This window comes from Symsagittifera roscoffensis, chromosome 10 (genome assembly GCF_963678635.1).
Source record: "Symsagittifera roscoffensis chromosome 10, txSymRosc1.1, whole genome shotgun sequence".
NCBI lineage: Eukaryota > Metazoa > Xenacoelomorpha > Acoela > Convolutidae > Symsagittifera > Symsagittifera roscoffensis.
This window is the reverse complement of record NC_087071.1, coordinates 31600755-31624119: the sequence shown is the minus strand read 5'-3', so window position 1 is coordinate 31624119 and position 23365 is coordinate 31600755. Positions and strand designations below refer to the sequence as shown.

The following is a 23365-nucleotide window of genomic DNA, read 5'->3' as shown; positions in this document are numbered from 1 at the left end:
CAGAAGCTTCATTTGTAATTTTCACAGAAATTGAGCTCAGTTTGCTCAATAGAAACAAACCAATTAGCCAAGCCTTTGTTCGCCAGTCCAACAAACGAAACAGTTAGAACGGTTCAACGAAGCAAAAAAGTATTTTAATGATCCAATCTTGATCTCTTGAACAAAATTGCATCATGTCTTTTCAAGAAAAGTTGTGCTGGAAAAAATCCCAACATGGAAAACCTCGACGTCACTATTATCTATTATGTCTATAGCTTTTTTTACTTATACGGTAATGTCTTTGACTAGGAAAAACTCCTAACCATATCAAAGAAAACGAACATTCTAAAACACTATAACCCAAAAAGAACATTGGAGTAAAAAACCAAGCATTTTAGTTTAAAATTTGCATTGAAATAGTTCGGCTCGAATAATCATCAAATTTTAATATATATTAGTTTTGAACTCTGCTTTAGAATCTGTTTACTGCTTGGATAAAGATCTCAAACCGTAAAACTTGATTTTTGACAAAGAAAACTTGAACAACTTTATTTATGCGATTTAGGGAAACTACTCCAAAATCTTTCCTCCTGCCAAGAACAAAGCTGCAAAGAAGAAGTTTCAATACTTTTTAAATTATAGTTAATGATGTTGATTGCTTTTCGTTGTTGCGACACTCTTGAAGCCTGATTATTATCAAAAACTGACAGGCAAAAGTAGTTCTCTTTGCAAAAGTGTTCGTGCACAATATTTTGTTGCAAAACAAACTGGTGCACAAAAGAATGCAACAATTAAGAAAAAGAAGTGTACAAATGTCAATGAAACCCATTCAAGGGGTTTTGCAACCTTTTTTCCGCCATCAAAACCTGAATCGCAATCACTTTCATGTAAATTGTTTATAAAGTTAATTTCGTTGGTTCCATAAACAAGTAAATAAATTGAATTGTTTCCAGTTATTTTTTTGTTGCAAAAAAGATGTCATTTTACGACCGATTTTGTCCTAATACGCCATAAGTTATAAAGTCAGCAGTTTTCGTTCTATTTTTCTACATTTTCCAGGCTCAATTTAGAATACTGCCCACATTTTTTGCTTAATTTACAAAAATTAATTTACAAAGACGGTCTGATATGTGTACCGTAAATTTTTGTTAAGGAACTCTGCTCGTAAAAACATCCAGCAGATATCGGCTCGGGGTGCCAATGCTCACCCACTGCGATGCCACTTGGAGAAGCTTTTTCTTGTCAAGCAAAGTAAACAAAAATTAAAATGAGAACAAATCTATTAGTTTTAAGATAAGAAGAAATCTCTCAAAACGACGAAATCTGAGCTCTTCGATTTTTTAAAATTCTTCACAAATGCATTGAAGCTGTCTCATGGCGTTTTTATTTCAACAGAGGCAAAAAGGAGTTTTTCACTACTTGCAATGTCACTTAATTACATTTTTTCAAGTAGGTAGCTGAATGTCGCAATATTTATTTAAGATTTCATCAAATCAAAAGTACTGTTATAATTAGTCAAAATAGCTCTTAATTGCTTTAAGTGCATATTCTCATCTAATTCTTCATAAAATTATTAAGCAAATAAAAAACTGACTTTTTTTCAATTTTCAAAACGTACAAGTTTTATTGAGTTTGCAAATCCTTTGTTGTTCCGTTTCTGACAATTTAGAGCCACTCTAGCTGCCATGTTTAAAAATGTTGTGTTTTAAATTTTTTGACCGAGCTCACCAAAATTTTCGAATATGATACAAAACTCTTATTTCCAGCAGGAGAAAAACGTTCTCAAATTTACTGAATACGAAAATAATCAAGTTTTAATGATTTTCTTCAAATAAAAAGACAAACTTGTTTTAAAATATGTGTTCATTTCCTATGTCGACACTTAGAAGATTCATTTAATAAATTGAAAAGTGAAGAAGTAATTTAAAAAAATCTATAACGCTTTTTTTAATTTTCAAGTCCGTTTGAAATATTTAACCATCTTGAAGCCAATTCATTACAGTTTTGAATTACACAAGACTAATAACCAATCTTGCAGCATTTATTTCTATGTTCTAATCGTTGAAAAAAAGTGCTGTTTTTTTCATAATTTTAAATCTCGCAAAAAATGGACCGTAGTTTGTACGTTCTTTATATTAAAAAAATATTTCCAAGGGAAATATAATAAATTTTTTTTACTAATTGTTGTAGAAAAATTGTAAGGAGGTCAGTTTTTTTTCAAACTTCTCCTAATTTTTTAATATTTTTAATTTCAAGTTTTTTTATATAAAAATCAAACACTTTTGCTATTTTTATAATATCAAGCAAATATTAGCTTCAAAATACATCAACGCACTATTTGTAACTTTGACAAATTTTGATTGCTTTGCAGTAAGGCTTTTGTTTGGCGGGCAGAAGCTAATCATTCAGTTGGAATAGTTTCTGAAAGCAAAAGGAAATCTAAGCATCTTATCTTCATACATTAAAATTTTCAATCAAGGCTTTTTAGGTTCAGCTGCACTAAAAACAGTTAAGGTGGGGATATTCTCTTTCTGTTTTTTGTCTTAACGTTTAAAAAACAGCGTCTTTAATTAGGAAATAGATCCTTAATTAGATAGAATTACACGAACGCTTTAAGTTTCTAACTTAAGGAGTCAGAAGGAATTATGTATCAGTTACCCTGTCGTAAAACTTAACTTAGCAAAATCCAAATTTAAGGATAGGGACCATAGCATCATTAAAGAGCAACTAGCTGTTCTTAAACTATTTGAAAAAGTCTACGAAATGATTTTAAAAATCGAGTTGAAACAAAAATTGATTTAAAAATCCAGAACCCGAAAAACCACGTTTGATAAGAGTGCGAAGAAGAGCGGTAATTTTCCCAGAAATTAAAAATAACCGGTGTTTAAAATGTTGCATCTTATATTGAAATGGATTTTGGTTGTTTTGCTTTGAAACATCAACTTTTATTAATCCCTAATAATTATGCTTTGGGCCTAAGAAATTGTTTACACTTTGAAGAACAACCTCACACCGTAAAAATCTGTGGTGTGAAAACTACAGCAAACACTTTCTTCCAACTTAAAAAAACTACTAAAAAGAGGCTGTAAATAAAATTTACATTGTTCACCACTGCCTGCTGATTGATGAAACTGCTGAAGCCTGAGAGTTAACGGAAAATAACACGCAAAAATTAATTTTAATTAAAAACGAGTTCGAGCAAAATATTTGCTTCTCATCTCGCGCACAAAAAAAGAAGTAATTAAGAAAAAAATCGGTACAATTGTCAATGAAACCTGTTTCAAGCGTTTTTAAAACGGAAACTAAATACTATCGTAATCGGAAACTAAATACTAGGCGCTTTTAGGCAAATTAATTTTTGAAATGAACCTGAACGTTCAAAAAAGAGAACATTAATTTCTCTTAAATCGATTTGTATGTTCTCAGGCAAAAAGATGTCAGACGAACTGTTCACAAAAATGTTCAACAGTTATTGGCTCGTCGTGACAACCGGGAGTTCACTTGGTGACAATTTTTCCCCGAGTGAAGTCCGCTGACGTTCAAAAAGAGGCGAAATCAATTTTATGGTATTGAGTAAAATAATTTTCTCGGGAATGATTCCTGTGCTTAAAATTGCAGAAACAAATCGAAAAACTAAATTTGTCAGAAAAAATCTTCAGTTTCTAGCGTTAAAAGTTTAAGGCCTTTGCAGACAATTTACCGTTGATATTACTCATTTCTATTGTTTTCGTGTCTGTGCAGAAAACTATCGTTAAACTTAGTTAACTTAAATTATTAAAAGATTGCTAGTTCCAACTTTTATTGGCAATTTTTGATTTATTTTTGAATTGATTTGACCAGTTAAGGCGCATAGTGTTTTCGCATTATGGTTAACTGGAATGATGCTAAAGAAAAAGCTAAAGAAGCAAGAAACAAGCTTTTTTGAGATCAGAAACATTGATAATAGACTACACAAACAATAAGCAGCTCCATGAAAAACTGACTGCTTTGAAAGGGCTTTGGAATACCTAACAAACACAATTATTAAAGGCAGTTTGCGATGCAAAAAGTTGCCTTAGTTCAGCGATAATTTTATTATAACAACAGCAACATCTTCCTTATTTCTCAGTCAAAAGCGTAGGTTCATTTTTGTCGTTTTCTAACCCTTCTGACTCAAAAACAATATTGACAATATTATTTGATGAATGAAACATTTGAAAGAGTAAAAATTTTCACTCCGAGCTACTTGCATATAGGTATAACTTTTTGGAATGATTGCAAAAAAAAATTAAAATTGTAAAAATTTCAAGCTAAGGCACTTTTCTGAACAATAAGATTCAAAGATAACTTTCAAGTGGCTGTAAAAATATTTCCAACATTTACAAAATAACATGAAAATGCAACAAAAGTACTTGGATCTTGAATACTTGCACAAAATACGAAATCATTGAAAAAATTCTATTTTCATGAAAAATGCTTATTCTTAAGCAAAACCCGTGCAGTGGTAACTAAGCCGGCAAAAAAAAACAAGTAGAAACATAGAAGATCGAAAAAAATTTAACGCGCGGTAAGCTTTCAGCTTCTTCAGTGAAAAAGGCTATTTAGTTGAGAAGCTATTTTGTTTTTGTATTTTTAAACACCAAACATTCCGCTCAGAAAAGAGAAAACTTAGCCAACCGAAAGTTGGATAAGTTTCAATAACACAAGAAACCCGAAAAAAAAACATTTCAACTTTCTTTTTTTTTGAAAACACCGTAAAAAAGCTATTTAGTTTGAAAGCTATTTAGATTTTTATTTGCTAGACGCCAAAGGTTCCGCTTCCAAAACAGAAAACTTAGCCAACACAGTTGGATAAATGTCAATGAACAAGAAACCGAAAACTTACAATTTTTGAAATATATATCACGCGCAAGCTCATCAATTTTAGGAACATTTTATAATTGCCCCCTTTTCCTACAATTAATCAGAAAACTTAACGTCAACATAACGTTATTAATCTACTCCGCTGTGAAATTAAGATCCACTTTCCAAACAAGCCATTAATTTTTTTTCGCTATTTCCATTTGGCAATTGAAATAAGTAATTTGCAATTTTAGAATTAGAATTTATTTTACTTCTGTCAAAATCAAACTTAAGCATGATCAAATTTACGGATTTTTCATGAAAGAAAAACAAAGCCTTACGACCCAAATAAGTCTGTTCACTTCGTTCATTGAGACTTAACTAATTTGATTTATTAAACTCAAGGGTGAAAATAGTACAAAAACAAACTGCATAATCATTAATGTTTCTTTGAGTTTTCAAGTCTGCATGAAATTATCAATATCTCCAGCGTTGTTTAAATTCGATCCAACTTGAAACTGATTCATTACGATTCCATTATTATTTATTAAATTGTTAGCTGAGTTTTGGTGTATTAAGAAGGCACTATTTTGCATATTAATATCGCCAGGATTAACTTCGAATTCCATACTCTCTGAATTGTGAACTGAATTTCGGGAATACGTAGAGTTACTCAAGTTTGCTTGTTCTGACATTTCTGAGGAGAATTGTTCTATCGGATTTTCGATTTTCACGTTAGTCGCTATTGCTGAATTCAATGAACAGTTATTAGTTGTAAGTGTACTTGAAGTTGAGGCTTTCTGTGAAATTTGGGCTTCGCATATATTTAGAACAGAGGATTGAACGGTAGTTAGCAGAACTTGTCCTTGAGAAACCAAATGTTCTAATTTGTCTAGTTCGCTCACGTTTTGAGCTTGCAGTTGCTCGATTGATGAAATCTAAAACATTTTAAAAAGCAATTCCAAATGATATGTCTAGTAACTATAACCCGTCTCACCATTGTCTTTTTACAATTATCCTCACCCCTATAAAGGCCAAGTTCAATGTTTCAGCATACAACTTTCCATCTTTCAACGAACTTCCCTCTTTTCCAATGTTCGGGGTTGGGTGTTTTAGAAATTAAAGATCAAATTCACAATTCAGAAAAGATATTCCACTCTTGTGCGGGAGGGGGCGGGGGTTTGAGTTTAGAGATTGAAAACCCACCTAGAAGATACAACAGCTATTCATAAAAGTGTGAATTAAGATGAATCTGTGTTTACCTGGAGTGCTTTGGTGCTCTCGAAAGACGGCAATGAATCGATCAAGATGTCGATATCCTTCGCAGTCTTCATGATTGTCCGGGCGTAATAGTTGACAGAATCAGTCGAGCTTTTTTCTATAATATAATCAAATATGCTACCAAAAACATTAGAAGAAATTGTTGTCCCATTCAAACGATTTTAATGGAAGCATTTGAATTCTAAATATCATGCTTCGTTCTCACCAATAATTATGTTAGAGAAAGTTTTAAAAAACATATAGTCATTCAAATTTACAATGCCCAAAAAATGCCCACCTTCAGTAAACTCACAAAAATCTATCATCACACTCGTTGCATTTTTTAAGAATTTCCACATCAGGCTTTTATAATTTTTTAGTTTTTTGTATAAAAATCATTAAGAATGAAACTTGTTTGCATTCTGACTTTCATGCTAATTCAAATTATTTCGACTGAAAATATTAATTTGTCGCTCTGATTATTGCTAGTAGTACCTTCTCCATTCTCGTCAGCCGGTTTTCTCGTTGCTTTCTGCAGACTACTCTCGCTATCCTCTTCGAATTTCGAAGGAGATGCTTCCTGTTGAAGTAGTCCTATAGCATTGCACATCAGATCTGCCAATTCGTTGATTGCGTCCTGCAGCTGTGTTACACGGTCACTCATTCTTCAAGTTTGACTCGTGCTTTAAATCATACAACCAACAAAAAATTACGGGTCAAGTACTCATCATTAATCTGAAAATGTAAATCTGAATCAGGTTACAAGACCAAATTTACCATATGCTATTATCAGGGGCGGATCTAGGACTTTCTCGAGGGGGGGGGGGGGGCGGATTTTCAAAAAAATTTCAAAATTTTGACCTTTTTTTAGGTCGACCAAATTGATTTTCCGAGCTCTCCTAAAGCACTAAAAAGACGTGGTTTCTACACCGCAGGCAAATTTTTGAATAACAGGTAAAAAAAGCCGTTTTTGGGCACTTCTTAGAAAAATTTGACAAAAAAATTGCGTTTTTTTGCGCGCGCTTCCCCTCAAAATAAGTATATATTGTCGCCGAAGGCGCCTTTAGAAAAATTTTAGGGTCGACCTGCCAAAAATGGATTTCATAAAAAGTACCAAGGGGGTCGAATCCCTGAGAGGGGGCGTCCGCCCCCCGCCTAAGTCCGCCCCTGGCTATTATCTGCCAATGCTAGGGGAGCGGTGGGGATGTGGCTAAGGTCTAAGAGGAAAAACAGATGGTTCGATGCCACTATAAACTGCGATAGATAGGATGAGAGGGCATTATCCAGCACAACAGCTATTCTCCGTAAACATCTCATATAGGTTCTTTCAATTTAATTGGGTTGTCAAGTTAGTTTTCTGCAATGTTTTAATTGATTAGTTTCAGTGCTATTTACTTCCCTGTTGGAAATAGATTACTTGCCCAGACAAGAGAACTTACGCAAAAAAAACTCTGAATGCAGATTATGTAAACTCTTTCTTTTAACGGTCTTGATATTTCTACCACTTTCGAAGAGTTAATTGCCTCGGGTGTTTATCACTTGCGCCAAACAACGCTCAAACCGCATCGAGTGTGGTACTAAACAAAAACCCCGTTGCGAAAATTTAATTTCCAAAAAATAGATTAAAGTTATCTGCGTCGATCAGAAAAATTGGTCTCAGTAGTTCCGTTTTTCTTAGTAAATTTCAGCGGAGGATAAAGTATAAAACACAACGTCGAATATTCTTAGGCAAAGAAACGCAGAAGGGTAAAAAATAGCCAACAGACAGTTGGAAAATGTCAATGAGCTCAAAGAATATGATTAAATACAGAATTGTTCGTGATTGACTTTTTGATTGAAGAAACGATGTAATATCTGGCTGTTGTTTGAATAAAATAATCTGGTTCAAAAAGTTTTCTAAGTAGGGAATTCTAAAATAAAGTAATTTCAAAGTTTTGAAACAAAAAAGCATAGTTTCTACGTGCCATTTGCATTTTAAATGGTAGAAGTGTAATTGACTTCGATTTAGCGATTGAATTTCAAGAAAAAAAATTAAACGTCACACCGCCAAAAAAAATATTTGCGTAACCAACTTTTGACTCTTGTTCCTGGAAAAACTAAAAACCGCACAATCTCTCCAAGTATTTTCCATTCGTTCATTGACCGTTAGACATAAAACTGTAAGATCCGAAAACTATAAAGAACAGGCCAACTAGGGGATTCCAACCACGGACCTGCTGGTTACGAGGCAAGCGCCTTCCCCAACTGAGCCACCTGGCCTAGCTGTCTGACTAATTCATTTACAAATAAACGAAAGGTTAAAACAGACAGCAACAAATACGCTCCATTACAGCTAACAAACCAAGTGCTACTAGATTGCTCAACTCAATTGAACAGAAAAATTTGAAATTAGGGTTGAGAAAAACGAACTCGTATGACAAGAGTCCAGAAGCATTTGATTGCGTAAATTCTCACTTCTAATTTCTTTTTGAAAATTGATTAAACCTTATCAGGCTGTTTTTAACTAATATGGAGCTTATATTCAATTCGTTTCTCTTATTCCAGAAAATCGCTAAAACTTTGAAAATTTTTTAGCCATTTTGGTTAAAAGTTTTTTTTTCAGAAAAATTTGGTTTTTGTGAATTTATTATTATTATTATTATTATTATTTTCATATTAATACCTTAAATACCGTGGTCATAATATTTTTCACACCTTGCAGAAGAAACTCCTCGGTGAAACTTACCAAGAAATGAGGACTAAATGAACTATTTTAAAACAATTTCTTTTAAAACAAATTACAAAGAAAACGAACGGCTCTGGGTTGCCATAAGGACACGTATATAGACACGCACCAGCAGAAGAATTTGGCATAAGAATAAATCTAGTTTCAAGTAGTTTCTTTTTCAAAAATTCTTTGCGGTCATTTCTCCGTTTCAGATTTTTCATTTTGACCACCTGTGATCAGCGAACCGAAAACAGACGCAGGAACATTTCGCTTTACAACTTCTGTCTTTTCATTTTCTTCTAACTGATCATCATCCATTTTTTCTTCATCCGAATCGTCCAAATTCATTTCATTAGGATTTACAACTTTTTGACTGTCTAGTATTTTACTATTACTACTTGAACTAACGAACATTATGTTTTCTTTAGCCGCATAATTCGATTGGCTTAAAGATTTTTCATCCGCTGATTTTGGTTCGTTATTGTTATTAGATTCGGTCTCTGTGCTATTTCGACTCATAGAACTGTCGATTTGGCTGCCTGAAAGGTCATCTGAAATTTCGTTTTCTGAAGTTTTCTCCATAATTTGCGACGTGATATAATTAACTTTTGTATTGAATGTTGCCTGAACAGATCTTTTGATTCGTAACATTTCACGTAAGGTATCTTCATTTCCATGTTTAACTTCAAAGTTTTTCCAACTTGTCCAAAATTCAACTGAGGTTCTGGGATCGCAAATTTGCGAACAATGGGCGTAAATAGCTCTCGCTCGATCAACTTCGCCTAATTTTGTTTCCAACTCAGCGAAACGCAAACACATTATTTTTGATCCGTCATCTGTCAAAACGTCAATGGCTTTTTCGTATATTTCTCGACAGTGAGTTATGCCAAAATAGTCGGCTGCTTTTTTGAGGTATATTTCGAACACTTCAAACTGTTCTTCCGGTTTGACAGCTAAAGTTGCACGATCTAAAATTGCCATGGCGTGCCTGAAACATGTAAAATTTTTCACAAGTTTTAGCATACGGCGTAAACGAAATAACTACCATTTTTTTAGGAAAATATTTGAGATACGGCTCCATATCTTTTGAATCATAACCCGTTCCAGGAAAACAAAAAGCAACCCCTTGAATTTCAAAAGCTCCGCTCGGCTCAGGTTACAGGGTGTAATACTTATCATGGCTGAGAAATTACACCAGAATTACTTAACAAAAGCATAACATTAGTGACAGTCTGCTGTTATGTTGCATAACAAAATTAACTTTCGGCTTGATGGAATGGTCATTTCATTATCGGCTTGTTGGATCTTCGGCTTTTGTCCTAGCACCATTATTACATTGCTGACGCTAATTACATCACTTATTTTCCTTAGCGTGTGGCTGAAATATTATCAGAAAAATAATCTGAGAAAAAACTCAATTCTTCTGAAACTTGTTTTTGAAACATACCTGGACATGCCGTAATCCTCCTCCATCTTCGCATACATCAAATAGACACTCTTAGCACTCTCTTTGGGAATGCCCTCCACACACTGTTCGAACAAGTCTCTAGTCCTTTCCAGTTTCTGTCCCTTGTATCTCTGGATGAATTTGGACAGGTATGTGTGCCAGATGTCATACACATTTGGCCACTTGAACAGGGCGATGCCTTTCTCGAATGCCTGAAAATAGGTCAATTTTTTTCATTTAGCATCTACAGGTCCAAATCTGAATTTAAGACCAAAAATTAAGTGCTTAAAGTTAATTGTTGTATTTCATGAGCAATTTTTGTCTGTTGTTTATCAACGCATGCTAAATTTGTCCTAAAATTTAATCGCTAACTGGATAATTGGGCCAAGATCGTAGTAAATATTGGTTTATCCAAGCACCTTATCTAGCTTGTTCAGATCTTTGATATCTTGCCAGAAAACGTCACAACATAGCTTGCAATTGACAAGATTCTGATTGCCGAAACTTTTGGAACTTACCTTGAAAGATTCCTCGAAGTAATTGTTTTCCTCCAGGAACAAAGCATAGTTCATAATAATCTGAGGAGTGGCTATTCTCAAGTCAATTATGGCATCGTAGACTGCCTTTGCTGTTCTGAATGTGCCCATACTTTCCTCCAAGTCCGCGTACAATGACCAGATTTTGAGGGACCTGTTCAAAAACAAGTCAGCACTATTCATAAGTTAAAATTTTCCACACAGCGGCTAAGCCAAGCTTCGCACCACTTGCGATATCACCTAAATAGCATTGCAAGCTAGCAAACAGAAAGCAAAAACAAAATCACTAAGCCGAAAAACATAGCGAAGTTTAAAAGAGCAAGAAAACCAAAAAAAAAAGATTGAACATTTTTCAATTTTCGAAGAAACAAGTACATCAAGTTAAAGCTCTTATAATTTCAAGATCAATTTATGATTGACACATTTTTGATAAAATTCACCCGACTTAAGAAAACTGGGTCAAGGGGTGAATTTTTTTCTTTTACTGGGAAATCTAAAACCCACTTTCAAAACTCGAAGTCGTTGACGTTTTTTGCGCCAACACCGCTTCCATAATTGGAAAGCGCAAATTACTTAAATTTGAGCAAACGAATTTGAATTGAACTCAAGCGCATATACCTTCAAGTGTATTCATTAATGCATGAAGATGTTTGAATGTACTTTTTAAGTTATTAGAGCATTTTAAGAGTTTTTCCTGAAAAAACAAATGAACAAATCATCAAGTGAAAATAAGTGAATATAAGTGAAAACACCTTCGTTCTTTTACACTTGAATTTTTTTCTGACATAATCGTGAAAATGATCAAAACACGTCAGAAAACGGCATTAAATAGGTTTTCAGAAACAGTTATAGAGCAGCAACTAAGCCAACAAAACTTAAATCAACTACAGTCGGGTCGATAATTATGGTCTTAGAAAAATGAAAGCTCTGAAACTACGTTTACACGCCAATGCATGACCCAGAACGGCAATACATCTCACGGGAAAATTAACGGCCCTCATTGCCACTTAATTGGATTATCTAGTTACTCTGCTATACAAGATGCTCAATTTGTCCTAGCTGTAAACTAATCCAAAAATTTTAACATATTACTCTTTCAAAAAAATTTAAATCAAAAGATTTCAAAACAATTGCCGGGTTGAGAGACATATCGCGATGAATTATCTTCCGCTCTATATTAGTCTGGAAACCAAAAAAAATATCCAGAACGCTGTTCCTTGACACTTAGATAACTCTTTCTTTATCTTAAAACAGATCCAATTGCAACAGAAACGGCTTTAAAATATTAAACAACTTGACCTTGTACGACAAGCATTGGTGGTTCCTGCTTTTGCTAGGAAAAACAGTGAAAATCGTCGCTTCTTCAACTTTTTGATCGGAATGAACAATAACGAAATGTTAATGAAACAGAGGCTAAACTGAGCTTCGCACTACTTGCGATAGAAAAATATGTACCCGAAATCAAATTTACAGCTTAGAAAATTACGTTCTTTTCGCTCCATTTCAACGTTCGTATTTGGAGTTCTGTTTACGTAACTTTCAGCAGATGAATTTCAATTAACTCAAAAAGTGCACATATACCTAAGTGCATTCATAAATGCATTAATATGTATGAATGCGCATCTGCAGTTATTAGAGCATTTTAAGACTTTTTCCTGAAAAAAAAAACAAAAAAAATTGCCAAAACTTCTATAAGAATCTTCAATACTTTCATTACTCTGAACACTTACTTTCAATTGTTGTAGAAAAATTTTAGAAAAAAAAAACAATAAAAATGCAAAAACTCATAAATGCAATTACTTCCTCCAGAAAAATGTTTAAAAAACAGCTGATTGAACAACCAAAAACATCAAAGGTTTAAGCCAGATTTATTGTGCAAACTGAAAAAAAAATAACAAAAAAAAGAAAATTGAAGAAAACTTCATTCATGTTTAAATTTTTCACTTTTAAAACAAAGAGTCTGGGAAACTGATTTAGATTTTTTCAAACTCATTGTAAGACTTTCCATTCTTACAAAAAAAACAAGAAGTAATAGAAAAAAAATCATGTCGAAAATGAGCCGACGGAATAAAGCCGACACTCAAGTGCCGAAAAGATACCGAAAAACTTCGGCACAAAAATAGCTATTAAAGGAACTCAAAACCGGCACACAAGGCCTTTGCCAACATGCACCTACTACATTCACCTCTCCAGTAAAACACGTGTAACCATTTCACGTACAAAATCTGTGCCTTAAGTTATTGACCGGAAAAAGTCTAGTACCCGATAGCAATACCCTTGCTTATCGCAAGGGTAACAATTTACAAAAAAGGCACAATTAATTGCTTTCACAGTAAAAATATGCAGACTTTCAAAAAAATCCAAAAAAACTTCTGGGGAAACAGAAAAGGTCCTGGCAGAATTTGAGCCACTGACATTTGTCTTTGCAGGCATGTTTGTTTTCTTTACGCCACATGTGCGGATCAAAGCCTTGATTTTAATTTAAATCTGAACTGAGAAGACAAAATAGATGATTTTGTAATACTAGTTCGTAACATGAAAAAAGTTTTTTTTCGATTTAACAATGCTTGCTAATCGCGAGCGTAATTAGACACACAGGCGAAGTTGTACTTCGCATACACAAGCAAAAATATGATCGATAATGCTACTGGGAAAAACTGAATGAGTTAAAATATGAGTCTACAAAACTTGCTATCCTGGATGGTATTACAAATATGAGTCTACTCAAGTGACGCACGCCAATTATGTGTCTAAATAGTTGCCAAGTGAGACAAGCCAATTATGACGCATTAGCAGTACCAGTCAATTTGAAAAAAAAAGATAAATCTACCAACTAACATGCCTCAATTTATAGAGCGGACGCATTTTAAGTAGTATACGAAGAAGTTCATTAAAAACATCCGAACCTGACGAGGTTCGAACCCTCTTATTTTGTTGGTCTCCTTCCCTACCTCTACGCTACAGATCAATCATACCTTGAAGCTAAAGTGCTATTTGTAATATAAAAGTCTTTGTTAATATCCTTAGTATTGGCTGTACTTAATAGCTGGATCAAAATGAACATTTTATCGCAACAATTGCATCGCAACAATATTTGCGACTTAGGTTGGAAAAAAAAGAAAGTTCATAGTATAACACAAAGTTCATTATAACAGAAAGTTCATGTGTAATTAAATGTTGAATTACGGGGGGGGGGAATCGGTATTTAAAAATGACATTTACATATTCTTTGTCTATTTTACTTGTTCACTGTATCTAAAAATCTAGAGCCGTCACTTTTTGCCATTAGCAAATTTTTTAGCTCTAGTTCTCAATGTTCGCTATTTTTTTGCTATCCTCGATGGTATTACAATTGTCCTTACCTGTAGACTCTATTCTGAGCTGGTTCGCTGCTGTCGAAGTAGGCCGCCTTCTTAGCCGGCGGAGTGGTTGCCCTTTGCATCAACTTCATGGCCTTCTCGTGGTTGCCCAAGTTGATCTCCATCTCTGCATACTCACACCAGATATTGGCCAGTTCTTCCACTTGTTTGAACGGAACCTATGAAGCAAACCAACCAATTTCATCTTCGAGCATGAAGTCAAGACTCCTTGCAATTGGTGGTTTGATGAGCCGAAGTATAAACCAACCGAAAATGCGCGTATAAGCCAGCCGAAAAGTTACATCATATGAATGAGCTTGCATAACTTTCCTAGCTGTTACATAATTTTTACATAACTATTATATAACACTAACGTATTTTTGGCCGGTTGGTACTTCGGCTGGTTTATATACCCCCGGTTTTATATAGCTGGTTTTAAATACTCCTCAATATATTTTTAAAATGCTTAAAACGGGTCATGCCCCATATGGAAATTCTTTTCCAATGAGTAATTTTATGGAGATTACACCCCCACCCTGAAAAAAAATCCCAGTGCGCCAGCAACATAATTATTCTGAGCTACTTCTTCGGATCAAATGCTTGCATCTAGTATTTTTAGTAAGCTTAGACATTTAAAATGATTCCATACTCATTTCAAACATACCTGTGTTGCCTTTTCATACACCATCCTCGCTTCTTCCACGTGCTTCTGATCCAGATAAAACTTCGCAAACTTCATAAACAACTCACTAAATTTGCCCAAAGCCTGCTTCGGGTCAATAGTGTCAATCGCTTTGCTGTAGGTCTTGATCACTTTTAGGGGCTTACTCTCTAATATCTCGGCTCGTTTCATCCAATCAGCAACATTATGAGGGTTCTGCCTCAGTAAAACTGAGTTCAAATAAAGCGGTCGTTTCATTATCATTTCTTCGTAACGCGTCAACATTAATTCCAGTTCTAGTTTCTGAGCTTCCGTAATGTCACCTGTTAGTGATGTGGTTAAATAAGTGGCACAAAAAACATTTTGTTTTAAATTTCTATAGCTACCATTTTTGGTCGAAACCTATATGTGACATTAAAATAATTGGACCAAGTTTACATCACTCCCTAAAGCATTTTAGGGCGGAGGATGTTAACTTGGTTCTAGGCTAGAATTTTCAGCAAATCAAAATCGAGCAATTAATACGTGGTGCATGTGCTAGTTTTGGGTGACCTAAACGCTTGACTGGTTGTTAGAGTACAATTTTCTCTGGCTTTGAGCTTATACTGTGAATCAGTGAAAAATCACGTCTTCATTGAAAAACATCTTTAACGCCGTGTTATCAAATAATTGAAACGAGTCACTTTTCATGACAAAATGGGCTTGAATGTCAATCATGATTACCGTCCAAGATTTGGGTATTATATCATATCAGTGCCACTTATTATGTAATATCACAAGCCTTTCTCTTGTTTGCCAAGGAGATGCTTGATAAGAGATTCTTCAAAGACTACATATGCGTCAAACACTTGAGTGAAATCTCGCACTGTCACTACTGCGTGCACTGCTTCCATGTAGATATCCCTGCAAAAATAGATACCAGTATGAAAAAAAAACTTTAAAAAAGAATTGAACCGTACCTCAAAACTAAAATCGAATGAGTCACTAGAAAGTGAGCGAAAGCAACCGCTTAAAATAAAAAGTAAAGGAATCAAAATCACAGCATATTTGTTTTATGTTAGTCAGTCGGCCACTTCCACAGAAAACTTCATGCAAATTTGAAAACTCAGGTGAGTGTCTTTTGTCAGAAAGAACAGCAAATTACATCAAAACAGTTGTCAATGGAGTATTTCAACCGGCCTGTCATGTCTTATCAATGGACTACTTCACTTATTTACAATATATGTAGAGATTTTTGAAATTATCTATTAGAAATTTCTGCAACTTTATGTAATGTAATATATTCTATGGTATTTTGTTTACCTGGCTCGGTCGAATAGTCCGGCTCTGATGTAGTAGTCAGCCAGTGCACACCACAGAGTACCCCTTTGGTCTGTGAATCGACCGATTCCCTGCCTGATAATCGCCTCCGAATCCAACGAGGTCACCTGAAAAAGGCATGCAACATTTGCTCTATAAAACTTTCTCCAGGGTAGCATAAAAATCTGATGTATATTCTCAATTGATTTAAATCCGATTTTTATTGTTTTTCCTTGATTTTTTTTATTTTTATTGAAAACGTTTTTGTTTCAAGAATCGCTTATTTCAAAAGAAATTACTGATTCAGCACCCGAAAGCAGAACACAATTTGGATATTTTCGGTTATACCCCCTCTAAATTATGAAAAAAGAAATGAAATTTTTTGGGACATTGTTACTAGGAAATACACTATACTATTATGGGACTGGTAAAATCTTTATCTTCGCGATGTACAAAACGCAGCTGAGTACAAGTTGAAAGTGTCCGTAGAAGAGGCGAATTAGGTAATCAATATATGTTTACGGGGTCTAGGACAACAAGCCGACGGGACTTCAAGCCGAAGGGACTTCAGGCCGAAAATTAAACTTTACAAGCACCTCAAATCAATATTTTTTCATCCTTAAAACGTTGCTTTTCAAAATCTTACGCTAGTTTAGTCCATAATAAGCGTTATTTATGACGATGAATTACTTAGGATTGGCATCCCTTAAAAATATCAGCCGGTTTTTGAAATGCATAAATTATAAACAAGAAATTTGCCTTCAACCGTGTTTTGATTTTCAACTTTCCTAAACATCATTAAGAGGTTTAAATTTTACGAAAACGCTAATAATTACCGACTAAAGATCATGAAAATGAGAAAATCTTCAGAAAAGTTTTCAAATTAATCTTATTTCATGACTTAATGAGAAAATTTTCGGCTTGAAGTCCCGTCGGCTTGATGTCCGGCACCCATGTTTACGTAGCAGTATTTAGACAACCGCGCATTCCTACTCGTCAGTAAGCAGACTAATACCGTATTAACCAATCAGAATCGAGATGAGAAAGCAAACTTTCGAAATTAATAATTAATATTTATTAATTTCTTCCTTGTCTCGATTCTGATTGGTTCATACAGTATTTGTCTAAATACTGACGAGTTTGAATACACGGTTGTCTAAATACAGACCACACTCCTCAATGTATATACTGCACAGCTGCTATATTTGTTTACCGCGGCAGGGTGACGCAATAAACTTGCGCAGTTGATTTTTTTGATTTTTATTCTTTGATTAAAATCGGATTTAAATCATTGATTTAAATCAGGGTGATTTTAATCATGCAACCCTGACTTTCTCTGTATCTCAAAAATAACGCAAAACTCCTAGATGCATTTCAGGCCCTGAAACGCACATATCTCCCATCTAAACGTATTCTCTATCATATTTAGCGAGAAAAAAAAACAGTATCACTAGGTAAACTCAATAAAAAAGTCTACCAAACCTGTGAAATTTTATAAGGTTGAATATAATTTGTAGCTCTTGCAGCTGTAATCCTAGTTTCTTGAATAAAAAGAGCTTATTTTGGATACCAGTTAAAAAATATATTCCGTCTTTTACTGTTTTTGAATTTAGCAGTGGCTCCTTGCATGAAAACAAAAGAACTGTTTTTAAAATAGCGTTTCGAAAGCAGTGTAATTGTATCGAACTGTTAACGGAAGAGCGGAAACAAATTATATGTTGCTTTTAATAATTTTTTTGAAAAATTTTTCATCACATGCTGAAGTCGAAAAGTACTCTCCGAAATCCAATATTTTCAAGTAAAGTTTCGTGAAAAAAAAACTGCTTACTTGAAACGGATGCTTGGACAACAGATCACACAAGTAGTTCCACAGCTGGAATTTACTCTTTCCCTTCTTGCTTTCAAACTTGGAGTCATTCACCAGATCAGCTAGTCTGGTCACTGCTTCATCTAGATGTCCTATTTTGACCAGGAATTCAATGAAGTCCTCAGCCTCGTCAGGCGCCAATTTCAGATAGCTAAACAGAAAAACACTTCAAGATCTGTTTTTGTTCCGACCATTTAAAAAATGTGGAGGAACTTTGTCTTCGGGTCTTTTAGTTTTTTTATTTTTGTTTTCCACGCAAAATCAGGTACCACAAATAATTATGGGAATGGGTCGAGTGATATATCATATCAAAGTCCTTTCAGTCGATTCGAACGCCACTAAAAAATTTCCAAAAAGTCCCATTATCGAGAAACACGTTTAAAAATTTTGATTTTGAGTCTAAATTCCAGCGAATAATGCGAGCAAGCTGGATTACGATAGCTTATTTAAGGCCGTGAAAATTTAATGTTACTCAAATCAAATGGTATTCGAACTTTTTAGCGCCCTCTGAGAATTAAAAACTTTCTGCAAAAACTTTATAAAATTTGTACTGATATTTTTTCTTTGTCAAATTTGCATATTTTACTATGAATTTTGAGTATAGCTAAATTCCAATTTTTTCGATCAGATTTTTTCATCACACCACGCGGAAAAATATAACCAACTGGCAGCTGGAAAAGAGCAATGAATGCCAGGAAACTAAGAAAAAACACTGAATTCGTAGAAAGAAATAGATGCCCTTTAAGCTGAATTTCTAGAACGATTTATGATTGGCACTTTTTTGATAACATTAACCCAACTTCAGAAAACTGGATCAACGGGAAAAGTTTTTATTCCGCTGGGAAATCTGATAACTAATTTCCACTTCCGAAACTAGAAGTAGATCACGTTTTGAGTGACCTTTACATTATGCTGTTCGATACATTTTAAGAAAAGAAATGAAGTGAACTGAAAAAGAAATCAAAGTCAAACAGCGAAAAATTGAGACTGAGCCTGAAAAAATTTTAAGACTTCCTTAAAAAAATCACCAAGATCTATATGAGTACTCATTATGTTAAAATCTTAAAAACGGCACTAATAAAAAAAACTTTTTTTTTGTATTTTTTGGACTATGGTCGGAACATTTTGTGCTAGTTGCACAGTAACCTGCTACCGTTGTTTTTTATTGCTTATTTCTATTTAGCTCATTTCTATTGCGGATTTTTGTTTATGACGCCGGCGTCACAGCTGCAATAGAGCAGGGGGCTCTACTATTCACTTATCAAGTAAGAAAGTCGAAAAAGAGCAATTTAATAATCGAAATATTAAAAAGTGTATCTAAAACGGTATCAACGGCAACCTTTGCCATTCGCTTTTAAATGCTATCAATAGCTCTAACATCATTGTCTAGATAAATAAATATTTGTGTTATGAATCAAAATAATTGTGCTATGTAAGTAAATACAAAATGATATATTTTTGAGAGCAACTCGCTTGCCTCAATTCAATTCAGGATGATTCAATTCGCCACTTACAAATTTAAAAAGCCGAAATATATTACACGTCAATTAAGCTAGTAGTCCTAAATTTGACCACCCATAACTTCATGCTTTATGCGCTCCCACACGCGAGAGTGCTAGTAACGGTGCCATTTGCGGCGACTGCAATCTTCGTCGGATCCACCGCTAGAAAGCGGCACCGATGAACCCATAACTTCAGAACAACTGGTTCGGCAGGTGATACTTCTTTGTGATAATGAGCTTTGGACGTCAATATCTTTCATATGATATATAAAAATTCAGCCGAAAAGGGCTACTTAGAAGTCGAAATTCGTCTGGAGAAAAGCACAACGAGTAAAAAAAGTCTGTCACTTTCTTCGAAAGTCGGAACAAAAAAACCTAGCCAATCGAAGATTCGAAAAGAGTAAAGAACGCAAGTGAACATTAAAAAAACACAGACTTTGTTCAAGAAAATCTCAACTTTCGAATTTCAAAAAAAAATAGATCCCCTTTGAGCTCTTTGAATTTCGAGAACGATTTATGATTGGCGCTTTTTTGATAACATTAACCCAACTTGAGAAAACTGGATCAACAGGTAAAGTTTTTATTCCGCTGTAAATCTATAAATTAAATTCCACTTTCAAAAATAGAAAACGTTCATGTTTTTTTTGCGCCATTTCCACGTTCGTAATTGGAGAGTGCTATTTACGTAACTTTCAGTAGATGAATTTTAATTGAACTCAAAAAGTGCATTGAACCTGAGTGCATCAAAAATTTAAGACTTTTTAATTGAAAAAAAAAATCAGCGAGACCTATATAAGAGTCTTCACTACGTTCATTACTCTTAAACAGCTTACAGGCAGTTGGGAAGAAAACGGAAAAAAACTGACTGGTTTTTGAAAAAAAAATCTGTTCTCGAAAATAGAAGAGCCTTAAGGCCATATATGTTTTGTTTTGAAGTTCGAAAGCTCTTCTTTTTTCGAGATCAATTTATGTATGGACTTTTTGATAATATTAATCCAAAGAGAAAACTGAATCTATAGGTAAATTTTTATTTCGCTAAGAAATCTAAAAGGTAAACTGTAAACTCCATTTACGAAACTAGAAGTCGATCACGTGAAATTTTCGTGAACTTTACATTTTTGCTGTCCAATAAAGGAGTCAGCCTTCCTTTATCAAATTGAAACAAAATCAAAAATTAAACCGCGAAAAATCAAATTTCAGCCAGAAAAAATCACCAAGGCCTGTATAAGAGTATTTACTACGTTCATGACTCGTAATAGAATAATGACTAGGCATAAATGAAATTTTTACCCAGCCATAAATTATGCCAAATTTCGCTTTTGTTTGAGAAAGTAATCGTCTCAACGACGCCAAATTTTGCCATAAAGGACGCCAAACTTTGCCATTAATTATGCCAAACTTTGCCATAAATTATGCCAAATTTTGATTTTGTTTGAGAAAGTAATCGTCTCACCGACGCCATACACGAAGAGTGGTTTCATGTGGAACTCCAGCCTGTTGAATGAACTGAAGATATAGCTTCCAAATACGAACATGTTGCGTGACAGGCAATGCTCGTAGGGCTCGGTCAAAGGCGTGTCTGCATCTTGTGACCTGTGAACAAAACTTATAAGAAAAATGAGCCAAAGGAGCATGCGCAGAATTATGAAGTGAGAAAAATTAAAACAAAGTTTAATTTGCTTAAGATTGACATTCAAACCTTCATCAGAAGCACCAGCCCGGTGAAAAATTTAGACAAAAATCTTTTAGGTGGTAGTAAGTTTCAATTGCTGCCGTTTTTCATTTTTTTTTCAACGAAGTAACTTTATTTCAATTGACTTATTCTGCTGCTTCATAAGTTTAGTCGAATTAATTTGATTTCATTTTAATTCACATCATTTCGTCTTAAAAAAAAACAGTTACCTTCTTCTGGTCCATTAGAAACTTAAGATACTCGAGCCAAACTCTGGGCATTTTGAACATGAAGACTAAAGATCTTTCAAAAGTATTGTTAACATCTTCAAACACAGTGTCAGTCACACAACGTCCTCTCACTTGCTGCTTTCGAAGCCTCAAATAAGCCATCCATAATTTAAAGCTGCCGGGTAACTGCTTGACAGCTCGTTCGTAGACCATATTGAGTTTTGCTTGCGGTGCATTCCGCTTAAATTCTGCATAACGAAGCCATCCTTTTACGACGTACGGATTTCGAATAATTTCTTCTTCATAGGCGTATTCTTGTTCCGATAAAGTCAGTTCAAGCTCATCGGGGACTGGGATACTGTTTTGTTCTGGCGCTGGTTCCTTCATAACTTTCTGATCACTTGTGTCCATATTGCTTGACTCTTCCGTTTCACCAGCACCAGGCAGAGAACTCATTTTTCTGAAACAGAGCAATGCATCAAAAAAGAACATTTTAACGTTTTTACGATTAAAGTAACTGAGAATATTTCTTTGCATGATAAGCCAAATTATTATTTTAACATTCACAATCAATCATGGGCCTTTTAACTTCAACTAGCGTGTACCGCACCTCCGTGCTTCGAATTTAAGATTAAGACTTTCAGACTTTTAAGATTTTCTTTGAGTGTACTCTGACAGCCCCCAATTACAGGGTTCGTAATTACAAATTTTGCAAAGTTTTTTATTTAAGTTTTATATATATATTTCGGAGGACCATAAAATTTTGTCAAGTTTTATAAAAGTTCTTCGAAAATTTTAAAATGAACTAAGAAACGTAACATCTGGGAAGCTGAAAGCAATTGATCAGTCGCATTTGGACGCAAGATTTGCAACTCCTGAGAGTAACTTCAAATTTTGAAAAACCATAAAAATTTGTGACAATTTTTTTATATATCTAAGTTTACATTGAATTAAGAAAGTAATATCTGGGAAACTGAAAGCAATTGAGCAATCGCATTTGGACGCAAGATTTGCAACTCCTGAGAGTACCAAACGTTGGGAAATTCCGATTTTGTGAAACTTCACCTTAAGTTTTCTAAACGGGGTATTTATTTTTCAAAACCGGAAAAGAATCACATTTCGAAAACTACTGAGCAGTCTTTTTGATGGCAATATTCGCAATCTTTGAAAGTATACAACTACAAGGTTGGGAATTTCACTTTCACGAACTATTTTGTAATTTGAGTTTTCTGAAAAATTCCAAAATATCACAAAAATCGTCTTCTCTTAAACAAAAATGATTAAACCCCTGAGACTACTCTGACAGCCCCCAACTACAGGTTAGGAATTTCCAACTTTGAAAAAAAAGTATGTGCCAGTCGGTCATGTCTGGGGGTTTGACCTTGAGAAATACGTAATTTTGGAGTGAAATTTTAATTTTGCAAAATTCGAATCGAGCCTGTCATGCTCAATTTTCTCGAACCAACTGAAAATGAAAAAGTCAGAAATCAGAACACCCGAATTAACAATTGCGGGAAACTACTCAAGAAAAAGGCAGGAAATTGCTATTCGCAATTTCTCGATACGAAATATCAAGAGAGTAGAGCTGTCTTGTCCTGAAAACAGGAGAATCGAATACGGACTTGAGACAGAACAATTATTCGAATGGAAAGGAGTGGACTCTGAATGGAAGAGTGGACAACTCGAGTGTCCAAAGGGTTCATTCAGAGACTTTGATTCTAGAGACAAAAACTTACTTCTGTTATTGAAACTAATTGGCCTTAAAACTTATTTAGTTATATTACTTAATTCTCAAGCTGCTCAGTTATAACTTACTCCTCATATTCAAGTGCGTCGATATGTAAGTTCCAATTTAAATTTCTCGAGTGTATTTTATGATAGTTATGTTGAGATAAGGCGAGTTTTAGGTTGATCCATCTGAAATGGATCAAAGTTCCACTGTCCAATAAAAAGTAACTAAGCGGATTGTTCCGACCCGGTTTTTAACGGCGTTCATGTATTTTGGGTATCCCGAGACCTAAGTAT

At 34.4% G+C, this 23365-nt stretch overlaps 3 protein-coding genes across 3 annotated transcripts in view; all 3 read right to left on the bottom strand.

The window, feature by feature from the left end:
- LOC134855657 (uncharacterized) overlaps positions 1-23365 on the bottom strand; it is a 505026-nt gene that overhangs the window by 368465 nt on the left and 113196 nt on the right. The window lies entirely within an intron of this gene.
- LOC134855365 (mediator of RNA polymerase II transcription subunit 21-like) lies at positions 5037-6791 on the bottom strand. Its single transcript, XM_063871868.1, has 3 exons — positions 6556-6791; positions 6063-6178; positions 5037-5738 (listed from the first exon to the last, which is right to left on the bottom strand). The coding sequence occupies exons 1-3, from the start codon at positions 6722-6724 to the stop codon at positions 5259-5261; spliced, it is 765 nt and encodes a 254-aa protein (XP_063727938.1). The 5' UTR covers positions 6725-6791; the 3' UTR covers positions 5037-5258.
- LOC134855409 (pre-mRNA-splicing factor SYF1-like) lies at positions 8786-21796 on the bottom strand. Its single transcript, XM_063871921.1, has 10 exons — positions 21341-21796; positions 20892-21031; positions 17898-18087; positions 16073-16197; positions 15552-15673; positions 14774-15093; positions 14113-14288; positions 10733-10904; positions 10215-10426; positions 8786-9755 (listed from the first exon to the last, which is right to left on the bottom strand). Exons 1-10 carry the CDS (start codon positions 21794-21796, stop codon positions 8963-8965), a joined length of 2706 nt encoding a protein of 901 aa, XP_063727991.1. The 3' UTR covers positions 8786-8962.

Excerpts from the sequence above, each read along its gene's own strand:
- LOC134855365 (XM_063871868.1), bottom strand. The coding sequence starts at position 6,724 with ATGAGTGACCGTGTAACACAGCTGCAGGACGCAATCAACGAATTGGCA. Across the intron at positions 6,179-6,555 it reads GGCTGACGAGAATGGAGAAG|AAAAAAGCTCGACTGATTCT; the intron begins GTACTACTAGCA and ends ATTATATTATAG. Across the intron at positions 5,739-6,062 it reads AGAGCACCAAAGCACTCCAG|ATTTCATCAATCGAGCAACT; the intron begins GTAAACACAGAT and ends AAAATGTTTTAG.
- LOC134855409 (XM_063871921.1), bottom strand. The coding sequence starts at position 21,796 with ATGAGTTCTCTGCCTGGTGCTGGTGAAACGGAAGAGTCAAGCAATATG. Across the intron at positions 14,289-14,773 it reads TGTATGAAAAGGCAACACAG|GTTCCGTTCAAACAAGTGGA; the intron begins GTATGTTTGAAA and ends TTTGCTTCATAG. Across the intron at positions 9,756-10,214 it reads GAGGATTACGGCATGTCCAG|GCACGCCATGGCAATTTTAG; the intron begins GTATGTTTCAAA and ends TACATGTTTCAG.